The sequence below is a fragment of the Mobula hypostoma genome, chromosome 27 (assembly GCF_963921235.1).
Source record: "Mobula hypostoma chromosome 27, sMobHyp1.1, whole genome shotgun sequence".
Lineage (NCBI taxonomy): Eukaryota > Metazoa > Chordata > Chondrichthyes > Myliobatiformes > Myliobatidae > Mobula > Mobula hypostoma.
The window spans coordinates 2150031-2171188 of NC_086123.1; the positions used below are offsets into that span (position 1 = coordinate 2150031).

A 21158-nucleotide genomic window follows, 5' to 3' on the forward strand; every position below is an offset into this window, starting at 1 on the left:
CACAGTCATGGGTGTAGAGTGAGTAGAGCAGTCAGCTCAGCACACATCACTGACCAAGGCTGAACCAGATTACTCACACTGTTATTATCATATTTAATGTCAGTGTGGAAACTGGAGCTCACATCTGCATTGTTACGAAGACGGGATACTTCATCCTCCTGTGATATTGTTGATCTGTGACACTGCCTCAGCTCACTTCCTGATGAGATCTATGTTCCTGTCTTTTGTTACCTCTGGACTGTTGTCACCCTTCTTGGAGGCCTCCTCTGTCCTATTCTCTTCCACTGCCTGCATCCCAACATGCACCAGGTATTGCTCATCTATACTTTCGTCCTTATGGAGCTACATGAGCTCCCAGTTAAACAACAATTACTTTTTAAATAACACACACAAGATGCTGGAGTAACTCAGCAGGCCAGGCCAGCAAAGAAAAAAGGCCAAGTTCACTTAACCTATTCTCATAATGCACACTCTCCAGTCCAGGCACCATCCTTGCAAATCTCCTCTGCATCCTTTCTATATCCACATCCTTTCTGTAGTGAAGTGACTGGAACTGAACACAGTACTCTTGTCTAACTAAGGTCTTATATAGCTGTAACATTACCTCATGCTTCTTGAACTCAGTCCCACAGTTGACGAAGGGCAACACACCATACATCGTCTTAACAACACAGTCAACCTGCGCAGCAGCTTTGAGTGTCCTATGGACACAGACCCCAAAATCTTTCTGATTCTCCACACTGCCAAGAGTCTTAACATTAATATTATATTCTGTCTTCAAATTTGACCTATCAAAGTGAACCACCTCACAGATATTTGGGTTGAATTTCATCTGATACGTCTTAGCCCAGTTCTGCATCCTATTGATGTCCTGCTGTAACCTCTGACAGCCCTCCATACTATCCACAACACCCCCAACTTTTGCGTCATCAGAAAACTTACCAACCCACCCTTCTCAAACGAGACAATCTGCAGATGCTGGAAATCTGAGCAACGCACACAAAATGCTGGAGGAACTCAGCAGGCCAGGCAGCATCTATGGAAAAAAAAATAGTACAGTCAACGTTTTGAGCCATGTGTAACCCACCCTTCTACTTCCTTATCCAGGTCATTTATAAAAAACACAAAGAGGAGGGGTCCCAGAACAGATCTCTGCGGAACTCCTTTCAGAATACAAACCATCGACAACCACCCTTTGCCTTCTGTGGGCAAGCTAATTCTGAAATCCACAAAGCAAGGTATCCTGGATCCCATGCTTCCTTACTTTCTGAATGAGCCTTGCATGGGGAACCTTATCGAAGCCTTACTGAAATCCATATACACTACATCCACTGCTCTACCTTCATCAATGTGTTTTGCTATATCCTTGAAGAATTCAGTCAGGCTTGTAAGACATGATCTGCCTTTGACAAAGCCAAGCTGACTACCCCAAATCAGATAACACACATCAAAGTTGCTGGTGAACGCAGCAGGCCAGGCAGCATCTCTAGGAAGAGGTACAGTCGATGTTTCTGGCCGACACCAAGGGTCTGAAACGTCGACTGTACCTCTTCCTAGAGATGCTGCCTGGCCTGCTGCGTTCACCAGCAACTTTGATGTGTGTTGCTTGAATTTCCAGCATCTGCAGAATTCCTGTTGCTGTTTACCCCAAATCAGATTATGTCTCTCCAAATGCTCATAAATCCTGCCTTTCACGATCTTCTCCAACAGCTTGCCCACTACTGAAGTAAGACTCACTGGTCTATAATTTCCTGGGTTATCTCTACTCCCTTTCTTGAACAAGGGAATAACATTTGCATCACTCCAATCCTCTGGTACGTCTCCTGTCCTATTGATGATGCAAAGATCATTGTCAGAGGCTCAGCAATCTCCTCCCTCACTTCCCCCAGTTACGGAGAATTATGTGCTGGATGCGGAGGCTGATGGGGTGGTAGGTGATGACAAAAGGAACCCTGGCCCTGGTGGGGTGGCAGGAGGGTGGGCTGAGTGTAGATGTGCAGGAAATGGAAGAAATGTGCTTGAGGGCTGCGTTGATCATAGAGGAAGGGAAGTCCCTTTCTTTGAAGAACATATAGAACATAGAATAGTACAGCACAGTACAGGCCCTTCGGCCCACATTGTTGTGCCAACCCTCATACCCTGCCTCCCATATAATCCCCCACCTTAAATTCCTCCATATACCTGTCTAGTAGTCTCTTAAACTTCACTAGTGTATCTGCCTCCACCACTGACTCAGGCGGTGCATTCCATGCACCAGCCACTCTCTGAGTAAAAAAACCTTCCTCTAATATCCCCCTTGAACTTCCCACCCCTTACCTTAAAGCCATATCCTCTTGTATTGAGCAGTGGTGCCCTGGGGAAGAGGCGCTGGTTACCCACTCTATCTATTCCTCTCAATATCTTGTATACCTCTGTCATGTCTCCTCTCATCCTCCTTCTCTCCAAAGAGTAAAGCCCTAGCTCCCTTAATCTCTGATCATAATCCTTACTGTCTAAACCAGGCAGCATCCTGGTAAATCTCCTCTGTACCCTTTCCGATGCTTCCACATCCTTCTTATAGTGAGGCGACCAGAACTGGACGCAGTACTCCAAATGTGGCCTAACCAGAGTTTTATAGAGCTGCATCATTACCTCACGACTCTTAAACTCTATCCCTCAACTTATGAAAGCTAACACCCAATAAGCTTTCTTAACTACCCTATCTACCTGTGAGGCAACTTTCAGGTATCTGTGGACATGTACCCCCGATCCCTCTGCTCCTCCACACTACCAAGTATCCTGCCATTACTTTGTACTCTGCCTTGGAGTTTGTCCTTCCAAAGTGTACCACCTCACACTTCTCCAGGTGGAACTCCATCTGTCACTTCTCAGCCCACTTCTGCATCCTATCAATGTCTCTCTGCAATCTTCGACAATCCTCTACACTATCTACAATACCACTAACCTTTGTGTTGTCTGCAAACTTGCCAACCCACCCTTCTACCCCCACATCCAGGTCGTTAATAAAAATTCCGAAAAGAAGAGGTCCCAGAACAGATCCTTGTGGAACACCACTAGTCACAATCCTCCAATCTGAATGTATTCCCTCCACCACAACCCTCTGCCTTTTGCAGGCAAGCCAATTCTGAATCCACCTGGCCAAACTTCCCTAGATCCCATGCCTTCTGACTTTCTGAATAAGCCTACCATATGGAACCTTGTCAAATGCCTTACTAAAATCCATATAGGTCACATCCACTGCACTACCCTCATCTATATGCCTGGTCACCTCCTCAAAGAACTCTATCAGGCTTGTTAGACATGATCTGCCCTTCACAAAGCCATGCTGACTGTCCCTGATCAGACCATGATTCTCTAAATGCCTATGGATCCTATCTCCAGGAATCTTTTCCAACAGCTTTCCCACCACAGACGTAAGGCTCACTGGTCTATAATTACCCGGACTAGCCCTACTTCCTTTTTTGAACAAGGAGAGAACATTCGCCTCCCTCCAATCCTCCGGTACCATTCCCGTCGACAACGAGGACATAAAGATCCTAGCCAGAGGCTCAGCAATCTCTTTCCTCGCCTCATGGAGCAGCCTGGGGAATATTCCGTCAGGCCCCGTGGTCTTATCCATCCTAATGTATTTTAATAAGTCCAACACCTCCTCTCCCTTAATATCAACATGCTCCAGAACATCAACTTCACTCATATTGTCCTCACCATCATCAAGTTCCCTCTCATTGGTGAATACCGAAGAGAAGTATTCGTTGAGGACCTCGCTCACTTCCACAGCCTCCAGGCACATCTTCCCACCTTTATTTCTAATTGGTCCTGCCTTCACTCCTGTCATCCTTTTGTTCTTCACATAATTGAAGAATGTCTTGGGGTTTTCCTTTACCCTACTCGCCAAGGCCTTCTCATGCCCCCTTCTTGCTCTTCTCAGCCCCTTCTTAAGCTCCTTTCTTGCTTCCCTATATTCCTCAATAGACCCATCTGATCCCTGCTTCCAAAACCTCATGTATGCTGCCTTCTTCCACCTGACTAGATTTTCCACCTCACTTGTCACCCATGGCTCCTTCACCCTACCATTCTTTATCTTCCTCACCGGGACAAATTTATCCCTAACATCCTGCAAGGGATCTCTAAACATCGACCACGTGTCCATAGTACATTGCCCTGCAAAAACATTCCAATTCACACCCACAAGTTCTAGCCTCATAGCCTCATAATTTGCCTTTCCCCAATTAAAAATTTTCCTGTCCTCTCTGATTCTATCGTTTTTCATGATAATGCTGAAGGCCAGAGAGTGGTGGTCACTGTCCCCCAGATGCTCACACTGAGAGATCTGTGACCTGACCCGGTTCATTAACTAATACTAGATCTAGTATGGCATTCCCCCTAGTCAGCCTGTCAACATACTGTGACAGGAATCCGTCCTGGACACCCTTAACAAACTCTGCCCCATCCAAACCCTTGGAACTAATCAGGTGCCAATCAATATTAGGGAAGTTAAAGTCACCCATGATAAGGATGATAAAGTCACCTAAAAGAAGGAGGACATCAATTTCGTTCTGGAATGAAAAACCTCATCCTGAGAGCGGATGCGGCAAAGAAGAAGGAATTGAGAGAAGGGGATGGCATTTTTACAAGTAACACGGTGGGAAGAATGATGGTCCGGGTAGCTGTGAGAGAAGTGGGTTTGTAATAAATGTCAGTGGATAAGCTGTCTCCAGAGATGGAGACAGAGAGTTTGAGAAGGGGGAAGGAAGCGTTGGAAATAGACCAGGTAAATTTGAGGCTAGGGTGGAAGTTGTAGACGAAGTTGATGAAGTTGACTAGCTAGGCATGGGTGCAGGATGCAGCACTAATACAGTCGTCGATGTAGTGCAGGAAAGGTGAGGGAGTGACACCAGTATAGGCTTGGAACATAGACTGTTCCATCTAACTGACAAAATGGCAGGCATAGCCAAGACCCATGCGAGTACCCATGGGTACATCTTTAGTTTGAAGGAAGTGGGAGGAGCCAAAGGAGAAATTATTGAGAGTGACGACAAGTTCTGCTAGACGGAGGAGAGTGGTGATGGAGGGGAACTGGTTGGGTTTGGCGTTCAGAAAGAAATGGAAATCTTTGAGGCCTTCCTGTTGGGAGATAGAGGTGTTTACGGACTGGACATCCTTGGTGAAAATAAGATGCTTGGAACCAGAGAACTTGAAATCAGAGAAATTTAAATTACATTTTAAAGTTCTCATTGATTGTGCCTGGTTATCAACCTGAAATGTTAATTGCTTTTTACTCTGAAAGTGATGTCTGGGTCATTGAAGAGTTCCTGATTATTTTACATTTTAAATGTCCAGCATCTGCAGCTATTTTTTTTATTTAAAGTTATTTTCATTTCGTCCATGTTATATCTGTTTTCTTAGCTGATTTCCATGACCCAAAATAAGGATTTTACTTAGTGCATCTGATTTTAATTGTGCTTATATTGGTGACTAACTCTATAAACTGTTTCACAAAGTTCTGCCAATCCACCAGACTTTTGTTTTTTTGTTTCTTGCCTCTCTCCTTTGTTCCTTCACAACATCATTTAGAATGTTTTGCTTTGACTAGACTAGCAATCAAGAATCTATCAACCTCTGCCTTAAATATACATAAAGAATTGGCTTCCACAGCTGCCTGTGGCAATGAATTCCACAGTTTCACCACTCTCTGGCTAAAGAAATTCCTCCTCATCTCTGTTCTAAAAGGATACCCCTCTATTCTGAGGCTGTGACCTCTGGTCTTCGACTCTCCCACCATAGGAAACATCTTCTCCACATCCACTCTATCAAGGTTTTCTGCATTTGATAAGTTTCTATTAGCTCACCCCTCATTCTTCTGAATCTTAGTTAATATTAGATTAGATTCAACTTTATTGTCATTGTGCCGAGTACAGATACAAAGCCAATGGAATGCAGTTAGCATCTAACCAAAAATGCAAAGAATGGTGTTATTTACAAAATAACTGCGAATAAAAAGTAAGTGCTACAGCACACAAATATAAAAGTACTGAGACAGTACAATATGGGTGCAATACTGCTTAGTGCTGTGATGTGATGTTCAGCAGGGTCACAGCCTCAGGGAAGAAGCTCTTCCTGTGCCTGCTGGTGTGGGACCGGAGGCTCCTGTAGTGCGTACCGGATGGGAGGAGAGTAAAAAGTCCATGGTTAGGGTAAGATGCATCCTTGATAATGCTTTTCATCCTGCCTAGGCAGCATTTATGGTAGATGTTCTCAATGGTGGGCAATATGGGCCTAGAGCCATCAAACACTTTTTGTTTGACAAACCATTCAATCCTGGAATAATTTTTGTGAACTTTCATTGAGCCCTCTCCAGTTTCAGTTCATCCTTTCTAAGATAAGGGGCCCAAAACTGCTCATAATACTCTTAAGTGAGGCCTCACCAGTGGTTTATAAAGTCTTCCTCATCATAGACTCAGTCTGCAAATTAATTGTGACTGTACACTTCCTGACACTATATTCCACCTGCCATTTCTTTGCCCATTCTCCTAATCTATCCAAGTCCTTCCATAGTCCCTCTACTTCCTCAAAACTACCAGCTCCTCCACCTATCTTTATATCATCTGCAAACTTTGCAACAAAGCAATTAATTCCATCAACCAAATCATTGACAGATAATGTACAAAGGATCAGTCCCAACGCAGACCTCTGTGGAACACCACTAGTCACAGGCAGCCAATCAGAAAAGGCTCCCTTTATTCCTACTCTTTGCCTTCTGCCAATCATCCACTGCTTTATCCATGCTAGAATCTTTCCTGTAAGCATACTCGTGTGTCACCTTGTCAAAGGCCTTCTGAAAATCCAAGTACACAACATCAATAAATTCTCCATTGTCTACTCTGCTTGCTATTTCTTCAAAGAATTCTAACAGATTTGTCAGGCAAGATTTTCCCTTGAGGAAACCATGCTGACTTCAGCCTCTTTTATCATGTATGTCAAAGTACTCTGACACCTCATCCCTTATAAACAGTTCCAACTATGGGGTCTTTTGGGAGAATCTTGGATGGGTACATGGAGCCTAGAAAAATAGAGGGGTATGTGGTATGGTAAATCTAGGTAGTTTCTCAAGTAGGTTACGTGGTTGGTACAACATTGCGGGCCGAAGGTCCTGTAATGTGCTGTAGATTTCTATGTTCTATCTTCCCAACCACTGAGGCCAGACTCATTGGCCTATAGTTTTTTTTCTTCTGCCTCTGTCCCTTTTGAAGAGTGGAGTGACATTCGCAATTTTCCAGTCTTCCGGAACCATTCCGGAATCTTGTGATTCTTGAAAGATCATTACTAATGCCTCCACGATCTCTTTAGCCACCTCTTTCAGAACCCTGGGGAGTACATCATCTGGTCTAGGTGGCTTATCTACCTTCAGACCTTTCATTTCCCAAGAACCTTCCCTCTAGTAATGGTAACTTCACACACCTCATGACTGCTGAAACCTAAAACTTCCACCAGACTGCTAGTGTCTTCCACAGTGAAGACTGATGCAAAATACTTATTCTGTTCATCTGCCATTTTCATGTCCCCCATTATTATCTCTCCAACCTCATTTTCCAGCAGTCTGATATCCACTTTTGCCTCTTTTTTTTTACATCTTGTATATCTGAAGCAACTTTTGGTATCCTCTTTAATATTATTGGCTGGCTTACTTTCGAATTCCATCTTTACCTTCTTAATAATACGCAGAAAATGCTGCAGGTACTCTGCAAGCCAGGCAGCATCTATGGAACAGAATAAGCAGTTGATGTTTCAGGCTGAAAAATTTCATTAGCCTACCTATATCATTGGTGCTGATATGCATCAAAACTTCTGGCTGCTTATCCTCACCCTTGCAAATGCCATGGACCCAATCTGAGACATCCCTGACCCTGGCATCAGGGGGGCAACATACCATCCAAGTGTATCAATTGTGCCCACAGAACCTTGTCTCTGTCGCCTGACCAGAGAATCTCCTGTCAATACTGCCGTCCTCTTCACCTCTCTGCTCTTCAGAGCCACAGCAACAGACTCAATACCAGAGACCCTGTCACTGTAGCTCCCCCTGATAGGTCCTCCCCCCTCAACAGGTCGTCCCCCTCAATAGTATCTAACGTTGTATATTTATTATTAAGGGGGATGACCACAGGTGTATTCTCAATAGTATCTAAAGTTGTATATTTATTATTGAGGGGGATGACCAAAGGTGTATTCTCAATAGTATCTAACGTTGTATATTTATTATTGAGGGGGATGACCAAAGGTGTATTCTGACCACAGGTGTTTTCTCTATAGTATCTGAAGTTGTATATTTATTATTGAGGGGAATGACCACAGGTGTACTCTGCACTGGCTGTGCATTTCCCCCTCGTCTCCTGACAGTCACCTAGTTACCTGTTTACTGCAATCTAAGGGTGACTACCTTCCTGTAGCTCCTGTCTGTCACCACCTCATTCACCCATATGAGTTGAAGGTAATCGAGCTGCACCTCCAGTTCCTTTATACATTCTCTCTGGAGCTGCAACTCAGTGCCCCTGGTGCAGATATGTTTATCCAGGAGACTCGAGGTCTCCCAGACTTCCCACATCCTACATACAGTTCAAAACATTGCCCCTGGAGCCATTCTCACTAATCTACTATGCCTTAACAGACAAGGAGTGAATAAATAAGAACAGAAAGAGAAAAATTTACCAAATACTTTACCTCGCCCAAGCCTTATCTTGCCTAAGCCTGATGAGCCAAAGCCACTCTAAGAGGAATGGCCACTCCGCTTGCACCTGTGCTATTTTTATTGGCCCTTTCGAATGAATCCCTCTTGCTGATTGGTCGCTCCTTAACTCAGAGTTACTGCCGTGAAGCTCTACCTTTAAAATCTCAATTGCCTTCCTGATTGAAAGGTAGCTCTTATTACGCACTCCGTGACTCGATTGTCCAACTCAGATAAGACTGCAGTGAAGCTCTGCTTATTAAATCTTGAACGCAAACCTGACTGAAAGGTAGCTCTTTTTACGCACTGCCTCCTGCTGACTGATCGCTCCTCAGAGAAACAGCCGTGAAGTTCTGCCTTTAAAATCTTTTCATGCACTCCTTGACGTCAATTGTCCAACTTGTATTATTTAAATTAAAATTTCTCCTATAGAGTACCACATCTGACAAAGCCAAATTCACTCATCTTGAATAAGCATAACACTTTTGCCAGACACTTTGAAGTCATGCAGTGGGATTTTTCCAAGTTAAATTCAAGTTTATTCTCATATACATAAGTACATGTATGCACAGGTGTAATGGAAAGCTTACTTGTAGCAGCATCACAGGGACATAGTACAAACACAGAAATACAATACAATTTAGAGGTGATAGTAACTTGTGTTGAATTCAATGCAAGTTATGAGTTTGATCGTAGTTTTTAATTCTGTGGGGAGTGAAGTGGTTGTTTGTAACTACTGGGCTGATGGCTAAAGGCAATTTTTTTCTAGTGTATTGCTCCATGATGTCTCGCAGTGCTTCACCGCATTAGAGTCCAGAATGACAAATAATCTGGTTTGGTTCAAGGGAAAATTGTTGCCCACATTTCTATTTCATCACAATTTAATATCTCAGCCAAGAAAACTGCATCAATAATGCAGTATGTTATATTGAACACATGCCAAGATCATGCTCTATTCTTTGTTGGGTGCAAGGAGACTTGGGAGGAATTCTGTACGTCATCTAATAATGAATTTATTTTGATTGGACCTATGCTATACTAATAGTGCAGTTATGAATAATAAAGGTCTGTAATTATTTTAATACTGTATGCATTGCCTGTGGAAGATATGATCAGACTGTTTATAGAAAAGATGCTGAGTGGGAAGAGATGGGCCAGTGGATGGAAGAAGCTAGCCACACTAAAGAATGCAAGTAAAATTAATCATGAAATTAATACAATAATTTCTTTGCTAAACCTTTTGTCAATTTTAGATGTTGTATTCAGTAATTAAACAAGTAAACTAGAAGATTCAGCAGCCCGTCTGTACTGAGAACATGATGTAGGGGTGATATAACTTCCTTTAGCACTCCTAGATAAATAACGGTTCTTGTTCAGTGTTTCATCTTGGAGAATTCTACACTGGATGAGGATGGATAGTTCTGCATCTGACACGAATATTATTCTGTTATGTGGTTGAATAATTTGGCTTCAGGGAGCAGTGAAGAAACAAAATAGTAATAGATCTCTTGCAAGGGAAACAAACTTGCGGAAGGTAGTCTGCTGATTATATTTTTAGTCGAATGTATTGAATGGAGGTTATTGAAATCACTGCTCCTATGTAATGCTCTCGAATATTAATGCTATGATCATTCACCAAGCCTCTTATTATTTTGTTATTTTTCCAGGACACAGGCTGAGATGGCACACACATGCAGAGGCACCATTAACCTAGCAACTGCCCACATCGACGCAGAGGATGCATGCATCATTGTGCTCTCAGATAGTGGACACACGTACTATCTGAAGTCGAGCTCTGAGGTGGAGAGACAATGCTGGGTGACAGCACTTGAACTGGCCAAGTCCAAAGCTGTTCGGATGATGAGCAATCAGTCAGGTATCATCTGTGCAGGATGCCTAATATATATCCTAACCCGTATGATAATGTTGTCTTGGATTCACTTCGTACAGAGCTATGTAATATCTTTGACACATTCACTGTGAGCCTGGTGTTAACTGCGATTTCACATTGGTGAAAACCTGTGATGCTTGCATTCTTCACTAAATTCCTTCACACAATACATGTACTGGATTTCAGTTACAACTCTGTGTTGTAACTGGCATGGGTAATGATGGCATGGTGAGGAGTGAGATGCTCTCAACTCTAGTGAATGGAGGAATCTCTTTAGAGTGAGAGCAATTTTATAGGCCAAGATGTGTTTTATCTGTGTGCGATTCTCTTTATAAGAAATAGCTGTGAATTGGTCTATTGACCTCAGACTGGTGATAGTTCTGAAGTTTGAAATTTGGGAGTATGTGAAAATTGTTTTTTGAAGTTTTGAATTAATTAAAAAATGTAGGAATTGTGACTTGCTACTTTTCTTGAAATATGGTAAGACCTAATTTATTGTCCATTCTTAGTTTACCTGAGGATGCAGTGCTGGGCTTCTGTTTACCTTGTGAGTGATGGTGTTTCCAGAATACTGTCAAGAAGGTAGTTTTAAAGCAGTATTAAAGCAGGACAAACTGCTGTATGCGTTTGTGAGAATGGTGTACAGTCACAAATAATGTACAGTCAAAAGTCATAGAGTATGTTATATTTGTGCTTAAACCAATTTTCTAGGAAAGCAATGATATGGATTGATAAATGGACGAACCCACAATTTGTGATGGATGGAGAGTAAGTATTTCCATGAGAAAATATCTTTCACTTCACTGTAAATGATAGCCTACAATCAGAATTCTTAATGGAGCCTTTCAGATCCAGGGAGAAGTTTTAAATCCTTTTTGAAAGATTGAACATAAACGCTTTAGTGATTCTAAATCAAGAATTCTTAACTCTGGAGTAGTCTAAGCAGATTGGGCATAGCAAATGTGATACTGCCAGGTAAGAAAGAAGTGAGAGGCAAAATGGGTAATTATGGACGAAAGGAGTATGAGAGGTGACTTGATAGTGGATACACAGAGACTGTTTCACAGGGCAGAAATGGCTGATACTGGGGGGACGGTGCCCATGGCAGTGCCATGGTACCCAGCAGTTAGTGCAATGCTATTACAGGTCAGGACGTCAGAGTTCAGAGTTCAATTCCGATGTCCTCTGTAAGGAGTCTGTACCTCCATCCTGAGGAATGTGTGGGTTTTCTCCCAGTGCTTCGGTTTCCTCCCACAGTCCAAAGATGTACAGGTTAATAGGTTAATTGGCCATTGTAAATCATTCTGTGATTAGGCTAGGGGTCAATCAGGGGTGGCTGGGCAGTGCGGTTCGAAGGACCAGAAGGGGTTATTCTGCACTATATATCAAAATAAATAAAAAAACATAAAAATAATTTTAAGGTGATTGGAGGAATGTATAAGGGGGATGTCAGAGATAATTATTTTACACAGCAAGTGGTCAGTGCATGGAATACCTTGTCAGGGGTGGTGGTAGAGACAGGTACAATAGGGACATTTAAGAAACTCTTAGAAAGGCATATGAAATAATAGAAAAATGGGAGACTACGTATGTAGGAGAGAAGGATTAGATTGATCTTAGAGTAAGTTAAAAGGTCAGCATAACAATGTGGGCTGAAGGGCCTGTACTGTGCTGTTATGTTCTATTTTATAGACCAGATATTATTTGATAGGAAACCCTTGCATTCCTAACTGTGCCATATGGTTGGTACAAAAACTTCAAGGTATCAGGAGGTGAATCATTTATGGCAGGATACACAATTCCGACATGCTCTGTTAAAGTGTTTAAGTGGTCATTCAGTTGAGTTTCTGGTCTGTTGTAATCCCCAATGTATTGATGGTGAGGGACTTGGTGAAGTAATGGCATACAATGTAATAGATAACTGGTCAACTTGCTTGTAAGATGTCCAAGTTTACTGAATATACAAAGCCAGAATGGAAACCAAGCTGTGAGATGGCCACAAGAATCCACAGTTAACAGACTTGTTAGCTGTATGTAGAACAGTGAATGACTAGACTGTTCAGGAAGGAGAAAGGTCATGGGAGCAAAGGATAATGGGCATTAGGTGAGCATTCTGGTGTTTCTGTGGCTGCAGACTTCTTGGTGTCAGAACCATGGGAGAAGATTCAAAAGGAGGAAGGCAAACAGCCAAAAGTCATGGTCCATATTGTACAATTTTCAAAAGTAGTTGTTTCTGGATTACTCCCTATTGCACATGCCAACGAGTATGTGTTTGTCCATCATCAATGTCGATGAGGCCCTTGACACCATTATGATGATGTCGAGACTAGCGCGTGATTTGGATTTAAGTGAGGGAGAGTTGCGCAGCGTCAGCCTCACTCTCCCTTCCCAATTCCCATCTGGATCCAGTGGCAAGACAGAGTCGAGACGGCTGGAGATGGGACTAGGCGCGGTGGATGACCAGGATGTCTTCTGTGTCATGTCGTGCTCTACACATTCCATGACGCTTGCAGAGACCGCCTTCTTGACCGTTGGACCTTCCATTGGTCTCGTCCGCTCAGTCCGCCAGAGACTGTCTTCATATGCTGGGATAGACAACTTCCTATCACACTGAGGGTTTGAGACCCGTCGGCTACCCTCACCTGGTTTAGCCGGCTTGTCGAAGCCGTTGCTCGGGGGGTGGCCGCTGTCGCATGCAAACAGCTACGGGGAGCCACAGGTGAGAGCTGAGTGCCAGGTGGGGACTAAAGGTGGACTAACCGCCTTGAAAAGGTCACGACATGTTCCCCCACCAGAGGTGCTACCCCTCCCTGACACCCCATACACCCCGCCAATGAGTATAGAAATAAGAGAATTACATAGCTAAATATGGGGCTAAAGAAATGGCACGGAGAGAATTGCTTTTGATTCATAGGGCATTGGAACCAGTCTGGGCTAAGATGGTTGGATTGTACCTCAGCAATTTGGGGTCCAGTGTCCTTCCAGGGAGGTTGTTGTAGGGGTAAGCTCTTTCTTTTATTAATTTAGCAAGTTGTTGGGTGCAGAAAGTTAGCATTTGCCGAGGAGAATAAGGATGCAAACATTATTGTCAGTGAAAGGTAAAAAGGGAATTTTTAGACCGGATCAGACTGAGAAACTTCGAGAAGCTATAAGAAGTGTTTACATGCAGGCACTTTAAACCTGAGGGCTATTAACAAAAATTGGTGATTTCAAGGTTCAAAGGTTCAATTTAATGTCAGAGAAATGTATACAATATACATCCTAAAATGCTTTTTCTTCACAACCATCCATAAAAGCAGAGAAGTGCCCCAAAGAATGAACGACAGATAAACAAAAGAACTCAAAAGCACCCCTAGCTCCCCTCCCTCCCACGCGTAAGCAGCAGCGAGCAGCAATCCCTCCTCCCCCCACCAGCAAAAAAAGTTAAGCATCCAAGCACTCAAGTGTGAGCAAAGCAAAAGCAAAGACACAGACTTGCAGTTACCCCAAAGACTTCGCATTACACCCGGCATTCAACATACCGCAGATTCTCTCTATCCTTAATAAGGGAGAAAAAGGTGTCTCCGTTTTTTTCCCCTAGCGAGCAGGGAGATATAACAAACAACTCACTGGTTTTTGATGTTAAAAGTCTGTTACGTAGCTTTTTTCAAGCTCTGTGCCTGAAGATCCTGGGTCTTCAGGCCCACAGCAGATATCCCAACTCCCCTGACGACACATGGGTCTCCTGCCATGACACCAAACCTCAATCCGCTCGTCTCCAGAGCCACGAGATCTTCGGCTTCTGAATTCAAGCCGGACTGTCAGGCCAAACCCTTGTCGTGCCGAACAACAGGCAGTCCTGAAACCCCGAGAACGGGTCCCATTCCCGCAAAGAACCGAAGTCAGTGAGTAACTCCAGGTCAGGGTCTTCAAATGAACCCGGAAAGGGAAAAATAAAGATGGAAATAGAGCTGTTTTCGAAGATGCAAGCAAAGGAGTGGCCATTTAGCGCCATCTTAACTGTAATTCAGCTGTAATCAGTGAGGTGAGATTGCAAAATAGTGGCATAACAGAAGTTTGGCTAGAAAAAGGAGTAGGTTTCAAATGTAAAATAAAACAAAAACATAAAGCACTGGAAACAATAAGCAGTTCAGCAGTCTCAAGAAAAGGAGAACCACAGTTGATGTCTCAGGTCCAGGTCCTTTAGTCAGAAAGATTATTCTGCCTTTTCCCACAGATGCTGACTTACTTGCCGTGTGCTTAGAACATTTTCTGTTAGTTTCACATTTTCACCATCTGTATAGTTTTTCATGGAAACATAGAAAAGTACTGCACAGAAACAGGCCATTCAGTCCATCTACTCCATGCCGAACCATGTAAGCTCCCTAGTCCCAATGACCTGCACCTGAACCCCACTCCACACCCCTGCCATCCATGTACCTATCTAAACTTCTCTTGAAGGTTGAAATCGATCTCACATGCACCACTACTGTAAGCGGTCTAGAGGAGATAGAGTTTGTCAAACGTGTTCAGGAAAGTTTCCTTAATCAGTGCGTAGAAGTCCCAACAAGAGCGTCGTCGTCGTGGTTATCCCTCCAGGTCGAGGATGATGGTCTTCGTTCTGAAGAAGTGGCCCACAGAGCGAAGACACCTGTGCGTGTATTTGTTTAATGTGTACTTGATGTTGCACTCCAAGAAGCACACGACACTTCACAAATCAACCAACTGATTCCAATGGCATGGAAACCACGATGACTGGAGCTGATGGATTTGTTGCAGCCTTCATCGGCCTTCACAGCCATTGAGTTCGAAGTAACTTCATCGGCCTGTTCCACCGTTGAGGTCTTGGTTGGATTGTTCTTTGTCAGGGACCTCGCCCTCGACCTTACCGCCATGGGTGACCCTACCAGGAGCATAGCTCCAGACGGCATTGCTCTCGGGATCACAGGACCACACAAGCTTCTCCACCGCGACAAGGTGACAATCCATGAAGAAGCATCAGGAGAGTATGCAATACTCCATCTGCTGTTAGTGAATGAGACAAGGCAGATGACACATGTTTTGTGTAGGGGGACACTTTGCATCTAGTGATAACAATGCCATTTAGTTTCAAAGTAAATATGCAAAAAGATAGGTTTGGTCTGTGGGTTGAGGTTCTCACTTGGAGAAAACCCAATTTTGATGGTATTAGAAATGACCTGGCAAGTGTAGACAGGCTGTTTTCTGGCAAAGGTATACTTTGGGGAAGGCATCATCCCTGAAGTAGATGGCAGAATTTGTCATCGAAATATCAGTTATAATCGATATCTGTAGCCGGCTTGAAGCCTGAGAAGAGTTTATTCGTCATGTATTGAGTGCTTTGTACATTCGTACAGCATTTTAGATTGGGTGCAGTATCGCCTTTCCCTGCTTAGACCCGATTTCCCACTGTGGATGGATGGACTCTTTATAATTGTGCACTATGCTGATCAACATGCACAAAATTTTAAATTTCTAAATCACCCTCATCTGAACTGTCTTCTGTCACTTTATTCAGTTCCTTTTAATAATTTTTAAAAGATAATTTGTCTTCATTACACTTATTTAGTTCCTCATATGTTTCTAACAAAATATAATTATAAGCGCAGGACAAAGTTTACAAGATCGACCATGCATAAAATGCAATACACCTCCTACTCCAAGTTCCCCAGTTTTGCATTCTGTTCCACACTCTCATTTTAAATACTGAAGTCTGCTTTCCATAGTTTGTGAAATATATAAACTAATTACTTGAAATGCAACTTTTGAAACTCACTTTTTCCATTTCTGACGTATTGCTTGAAATAAAGGATTAGCTGTGATCCTTTCAATGGGGGAGTAACTAGATGGGCTATGTGGTGTGATTCTGTATCTCCTAATGTTTTGGAATGTTAAGCTTGAATGATGAGCAAAGCAAACCCTTGGCTTGAGCCCTTACTGCCTGTCAAATCTGGATTTCCTTTGCTTTCCCATTTTTGTGCAGTTTAGGGTGAGGATTAGGGTTAGGATCAGATGTCGAAGATTTTTTAAGAATGGAACATCCTATCAAAAGCATTACATAGTGATAAAGACCTGTTTTTGGATGCCACATCTGATTTATCTGATTTATTTAAAGCAGTACTGGTTAGGGATTATGAAGTGTATTGACCTGATCTAACTGTGAGACCTTTTGTCCCTTAAGTTCACATTTAAGTTTAAATTCACGTTTATTGTCATTCAACCATATATATGTATACTGCCAAATGAAACAATGTTCTGCCAGACCAGGATACCCCACACAGTAAATATAACTCACACACAACACATGAAGCAATATTACCACATATAAATTGACAAATAATAAAATATACTCCAGAAAATTGACATAAAAAAGTAAAAAAAAACACTACTGGTACTTCAAAAGTAATGAGACCTGGGTAGTGGAAGTGAGTTCAGTAGTCCCATAGCTTTGGGGAAGGAGCTGTTTACCATCCTAACAGTCCTTGTCCTAATGCTACAGTACCTGCTGCCTAGATGGTCTGGGGATCAAAGAGATTGTGGGACAGATGACAGGGATCCTTGACAACTGAGGGCCCTGCGTATGCAGCACACATGATAAATACGTCCAATGGGTGGAAGAGAGGCCTTGGTAATCCTCGTCAGCAGTCCTCACAATCCTTTGTAGGATCTTGATGTTCCTTATGTTGGTGGGATTATACTATACAAGTCTGAGAGTAGTGGGAATGAAATGATTCTTTTCCTTTTCCTCCCCTGCTGACTAACCTTTGCTGAACAACTATATCAATAACTTTCCAATTGAGATGATTGTGAACATGAGCTGCTTTCAATCGGCCTACTTTCCTGTAATGATTGCTATTTGACATTTTCAGTACAGTCAGTTATGTTTAATGACCAAAAATTGCACAAATGTTATGAAAATTTAGGAAGAAATACCTTAGTGGAAAAGAAATCAAGTGCTTTAGAATTCAATTTGTGTTTGTTTAAATTGGACATAATATTTTAACAGAATGATTTTTAAAAATTGGCTTGATACAATTATTCAAATAGTACCCACAAATTAATTTGACTTGTTATGATTTCTAAATGTCTCTAGGTGGGGCTGCTGTATTGTAGCATAGCTTAAATTTCAATATTCAAAAATATTTCTACTTAAAGTTGTAAGCCTTTAATTGAGAATGCAGCGAGAAAAAGATGCTCCAATTTTTATCCATGGTTTGGCAATTTTTGAAGAGCAAAGGCTACCATTTCTGCACAGCTTAGCATTCACTTGATGCAGATTTGAGGATAAAGTCGCTAGCCATCTAGAATCTGATTGTATGAAAACATTATAATTACAAAGAATATGCAAAAAGATGGCCCTCCACAAGTCCTGCCTGGTCTTCTTATGCAGACCTGGATCACCAGACTTAAATGCCACAAATCTAGCCCTCAGCAGACTACGAACCTCTTGGTGCATCCATAGCTTTTGATTTGGGAATGTACAGTAAGTTTTCGTAGGCACACACTCATCCACACAGATCTTAATGAAGTTGGTGACAACTGTGGCATATTCATCCAGACTCCTGGAACACAGTCCAGTCCACCCCACCAATTCAAAACAGTTCATGTAAGCTCTCCTGGTCCATACCTACTTGGTCCTCACCACTATTGCTGCAATCTTCAGTCTCTGCATGTACTCATGGAGTAGAAGTACAGCCAGGTGATCAAACTTACTAAAATGTGGGCGTGAGATAGCATGGTAAACACTCTTGAACTTAGCTTAACAGTGGTCCACTGCTTTATTTCCTCTGCTGCCGCAGGTGATTTTATGATAATACTTATTTAGTGACTTTATGAAACTGGCCTGGTCAAGAATTTGTCACAGCAGATGATCACACGGCAATGTGTAAATTGGATAAAGCATCAGATGTGCAGAGGAGATCCAAGGTGACTAAGTGGCTAAGATTGAGTATAAGCTTATTGATCTATAATGTTAGAAGGAAAGAGTGAAGAAATCACTAACAAAAATACTTTGTTCATCTCAAGGAGTTTCATCCTCTTTATCACTATGCGTGCTTATCCTGTGATGGCAGATCCTATGAGATTGCAGACAGCTTTTCTAAGCATGTTTATTTTGTTAGTTTATTGAGCTGTGGTTTATTGTCACTTGAGTATTTAATTTTATTCTGAAATGCTTTTGAATCCATTCAATTATTTGTCATTAATTGTGTGTGTGTCAATATACATAAAATATACAGATTTTTATACAAGTACATAAATTCATTATCTCAGACATCCCACCTCTCCCAGAAGTTCCGGGAGTCTCCCGCATATTAATAGTGGCTCCCTGATGCCTGCAAATTATATACAATGTCCCGGAAACCAATTTTTTTGAGAGCAAGAGAGCGAGAGCCCACGAGAGCGAGAGAGAGAGCATGAGAGAGCGCGCGAGAGCGACCATGAGAGACCGCGTGAGAGAGAATGAGCACGAGAGCTAGAGAGAGAGAGCGTGAGAGCTAGAGAGAGAGAGAGAGAGAGAGCGTGAGAGAGCAAGCGACCACGAGAGAGAGAGAGCGCGAGAGAGAGAGAAAGAGAGAGAATAAGTGTGCCATGGCAGAGTGTTCCAAAAAAAAAGAAAATATAAAACGTATGTCACCCCAGACTACAGTAAAGTGTACCCCTGCCTAAAAGGGTCAAAAATAATGACAGTGTTCCTCGCTGCACTGTTTGCAACAGTGACTTTTCTATTGCCCATGGTGGGTTAAGACTGTAAAAGACATGTTGAGGTGAGTTTAACAGGTGTCATTCGTTCATTAGCATAGCTAACGTTATTTAAACTAGCTGGCTGGCTGCTAAGGAGCTACTCTATAGCAGACATCCCACCTCTCCGGGAAGTCCCCCGCAAATTGATGGTGCTACCTCCCTGAAATGAGTTTTTGCAGGGTGGGATGTCTGTTATCTTGTCATTGCAAATCTGCATGTTACTGCATCCGCTCCACAGTATGGATAACAGGAGATAACAATTGAAGAACCAAAGCAGTGAAATTCTGTATAGTTCATAGATGATGTTAAGGCTTAAATGTGTTTGAAGTAAGCTGTCTGCTTGAATCCTCGGTTTGTGTAGCTAAGAGCTAGAAGGGTGAGTGTCCACTTGTAAAATAACTTTTCATGTCTGGCCATCCTAATGCAAATAATTTGCTGATTGCATTATAATATAATGTAAGTAAAATTATCAGCCAATATGTGGACAGCAAGATCACACAAATATAATGAGATGAATACCAAGTATTGTGGTTCATCTCGTTTTAAGCAGGACAATAAGGAACCTCCATGGCCATCAAATAATATCTTATACAGTATAGATAATAAACCATCCTTATCTTTTAATAATGAAAGATTTGTCTGCTGAATGAAGGAAACAGGCTTAAAAAACAACCTACTTTAATAGTATATTGGTATATAAGTATTTATGATGAGGAAAAACTGTAAAACCAAGATAAAAAATTGCAGTTGCTTGATTTAGGCAAAAGTGTTTAATCAGAACCTTGCACAAGATACTGCTTGAACTGTTGATGAATCAGGCACATTCATCTGCATGAGGGCATTTAAGAGTTTCTTCATTATTTATTCATATATTCAAACGGAGACTCTTCATGTATTTTTATGTTGTTTTATAGTCATTAAAAAGAGCTCATGAGCTTTTAGAAATCAAAATTTAATCTTGCAATTTTTTGAGAGATTAATCCAATGGACCAAAATGAACTAAGATGATTATCAACATGAGAAATTCTGCAGATGCTGGAAATGCAGAGCAACACACACAAAATGCTGGAGGAACTCAGCACGTCAGGCAGCTTGAAATGAATAAACAGTCAATGTTCTGGGCTGACACCCTTCTTCAAAAGCAAGATTTGAAAACCGGTGAAGGCAGTAATAGTACTTCATTTTTTTTCATATTGATGCTTTTATGTAAAAAAAGTACCAGAATGCTTCCGAACTTTTCATGTCATCGCCATATCTTATACACCTAACAGGCTGATGAATTGAATTAAAGAGCTGCTGAAAACTAGCCGTGTATATTTTGCCATGCAGCCAGCTTCTGGTAAAAGAATGGTCAGTCAAGATATGCTTGAGGGTAAAATGAAATTGTGAGAATCCTTGTACGTAGCTGTGTTGTGTTGAGAGACCAACTTATAGGTAACAACTGGTCATTCCATTAACATATGTTTAACCTATTGGAAAATTTTAAAAATAACAGCACAAAAGGATGCTAGAAAGGGCAATTGATGCCAGTATTTCATATGTGTATCTTTACTTTGTATGTGCTAACCATGATGGGTTTGCAATTTCGCTGGTTGAAATGAATGTAATTGAATGTGATGTGATTTGGCTGACACACATTTGTAGTACAAATTATTGTGATGATATGATCTGCCACAAACACAAGAAGATCTTAATCAGATAAGTTTGAAACCAATAGTTAACATCTGCCATAAAGGATTTTATTAGCAGGCTTACTGATGGTCTACAGTTGAACCAAATGGGGAATGTGCAGTGATCTAGAGATTCTTG

General features: G+C 42.0%; 1 protein-coding gene across 2 annotated transcripts in view; it reads left to right on the forward strand.

The window, feature by feature from the left end:
- Positions 1 to 21158, forward strand: part of LOC134338347 (oxysterol-binding protein 2-like) — a 362830-nt gene that overhangs the window by 46059 nt on the left and 295613 nt on the right. For both annotated transcript variants that reach the window (XM_063034118.1, XM_063034119.1), the window contains exon 2: positions 10387 to 10595. In XM_063034118.1, the coding sequence (XP_062890188.1) occupies positions 10387 to 10595 (209 nt within the window). The remainder of the gene's footprint in view (positions 1 to 10386; positions 10596 to 21158) is intronic.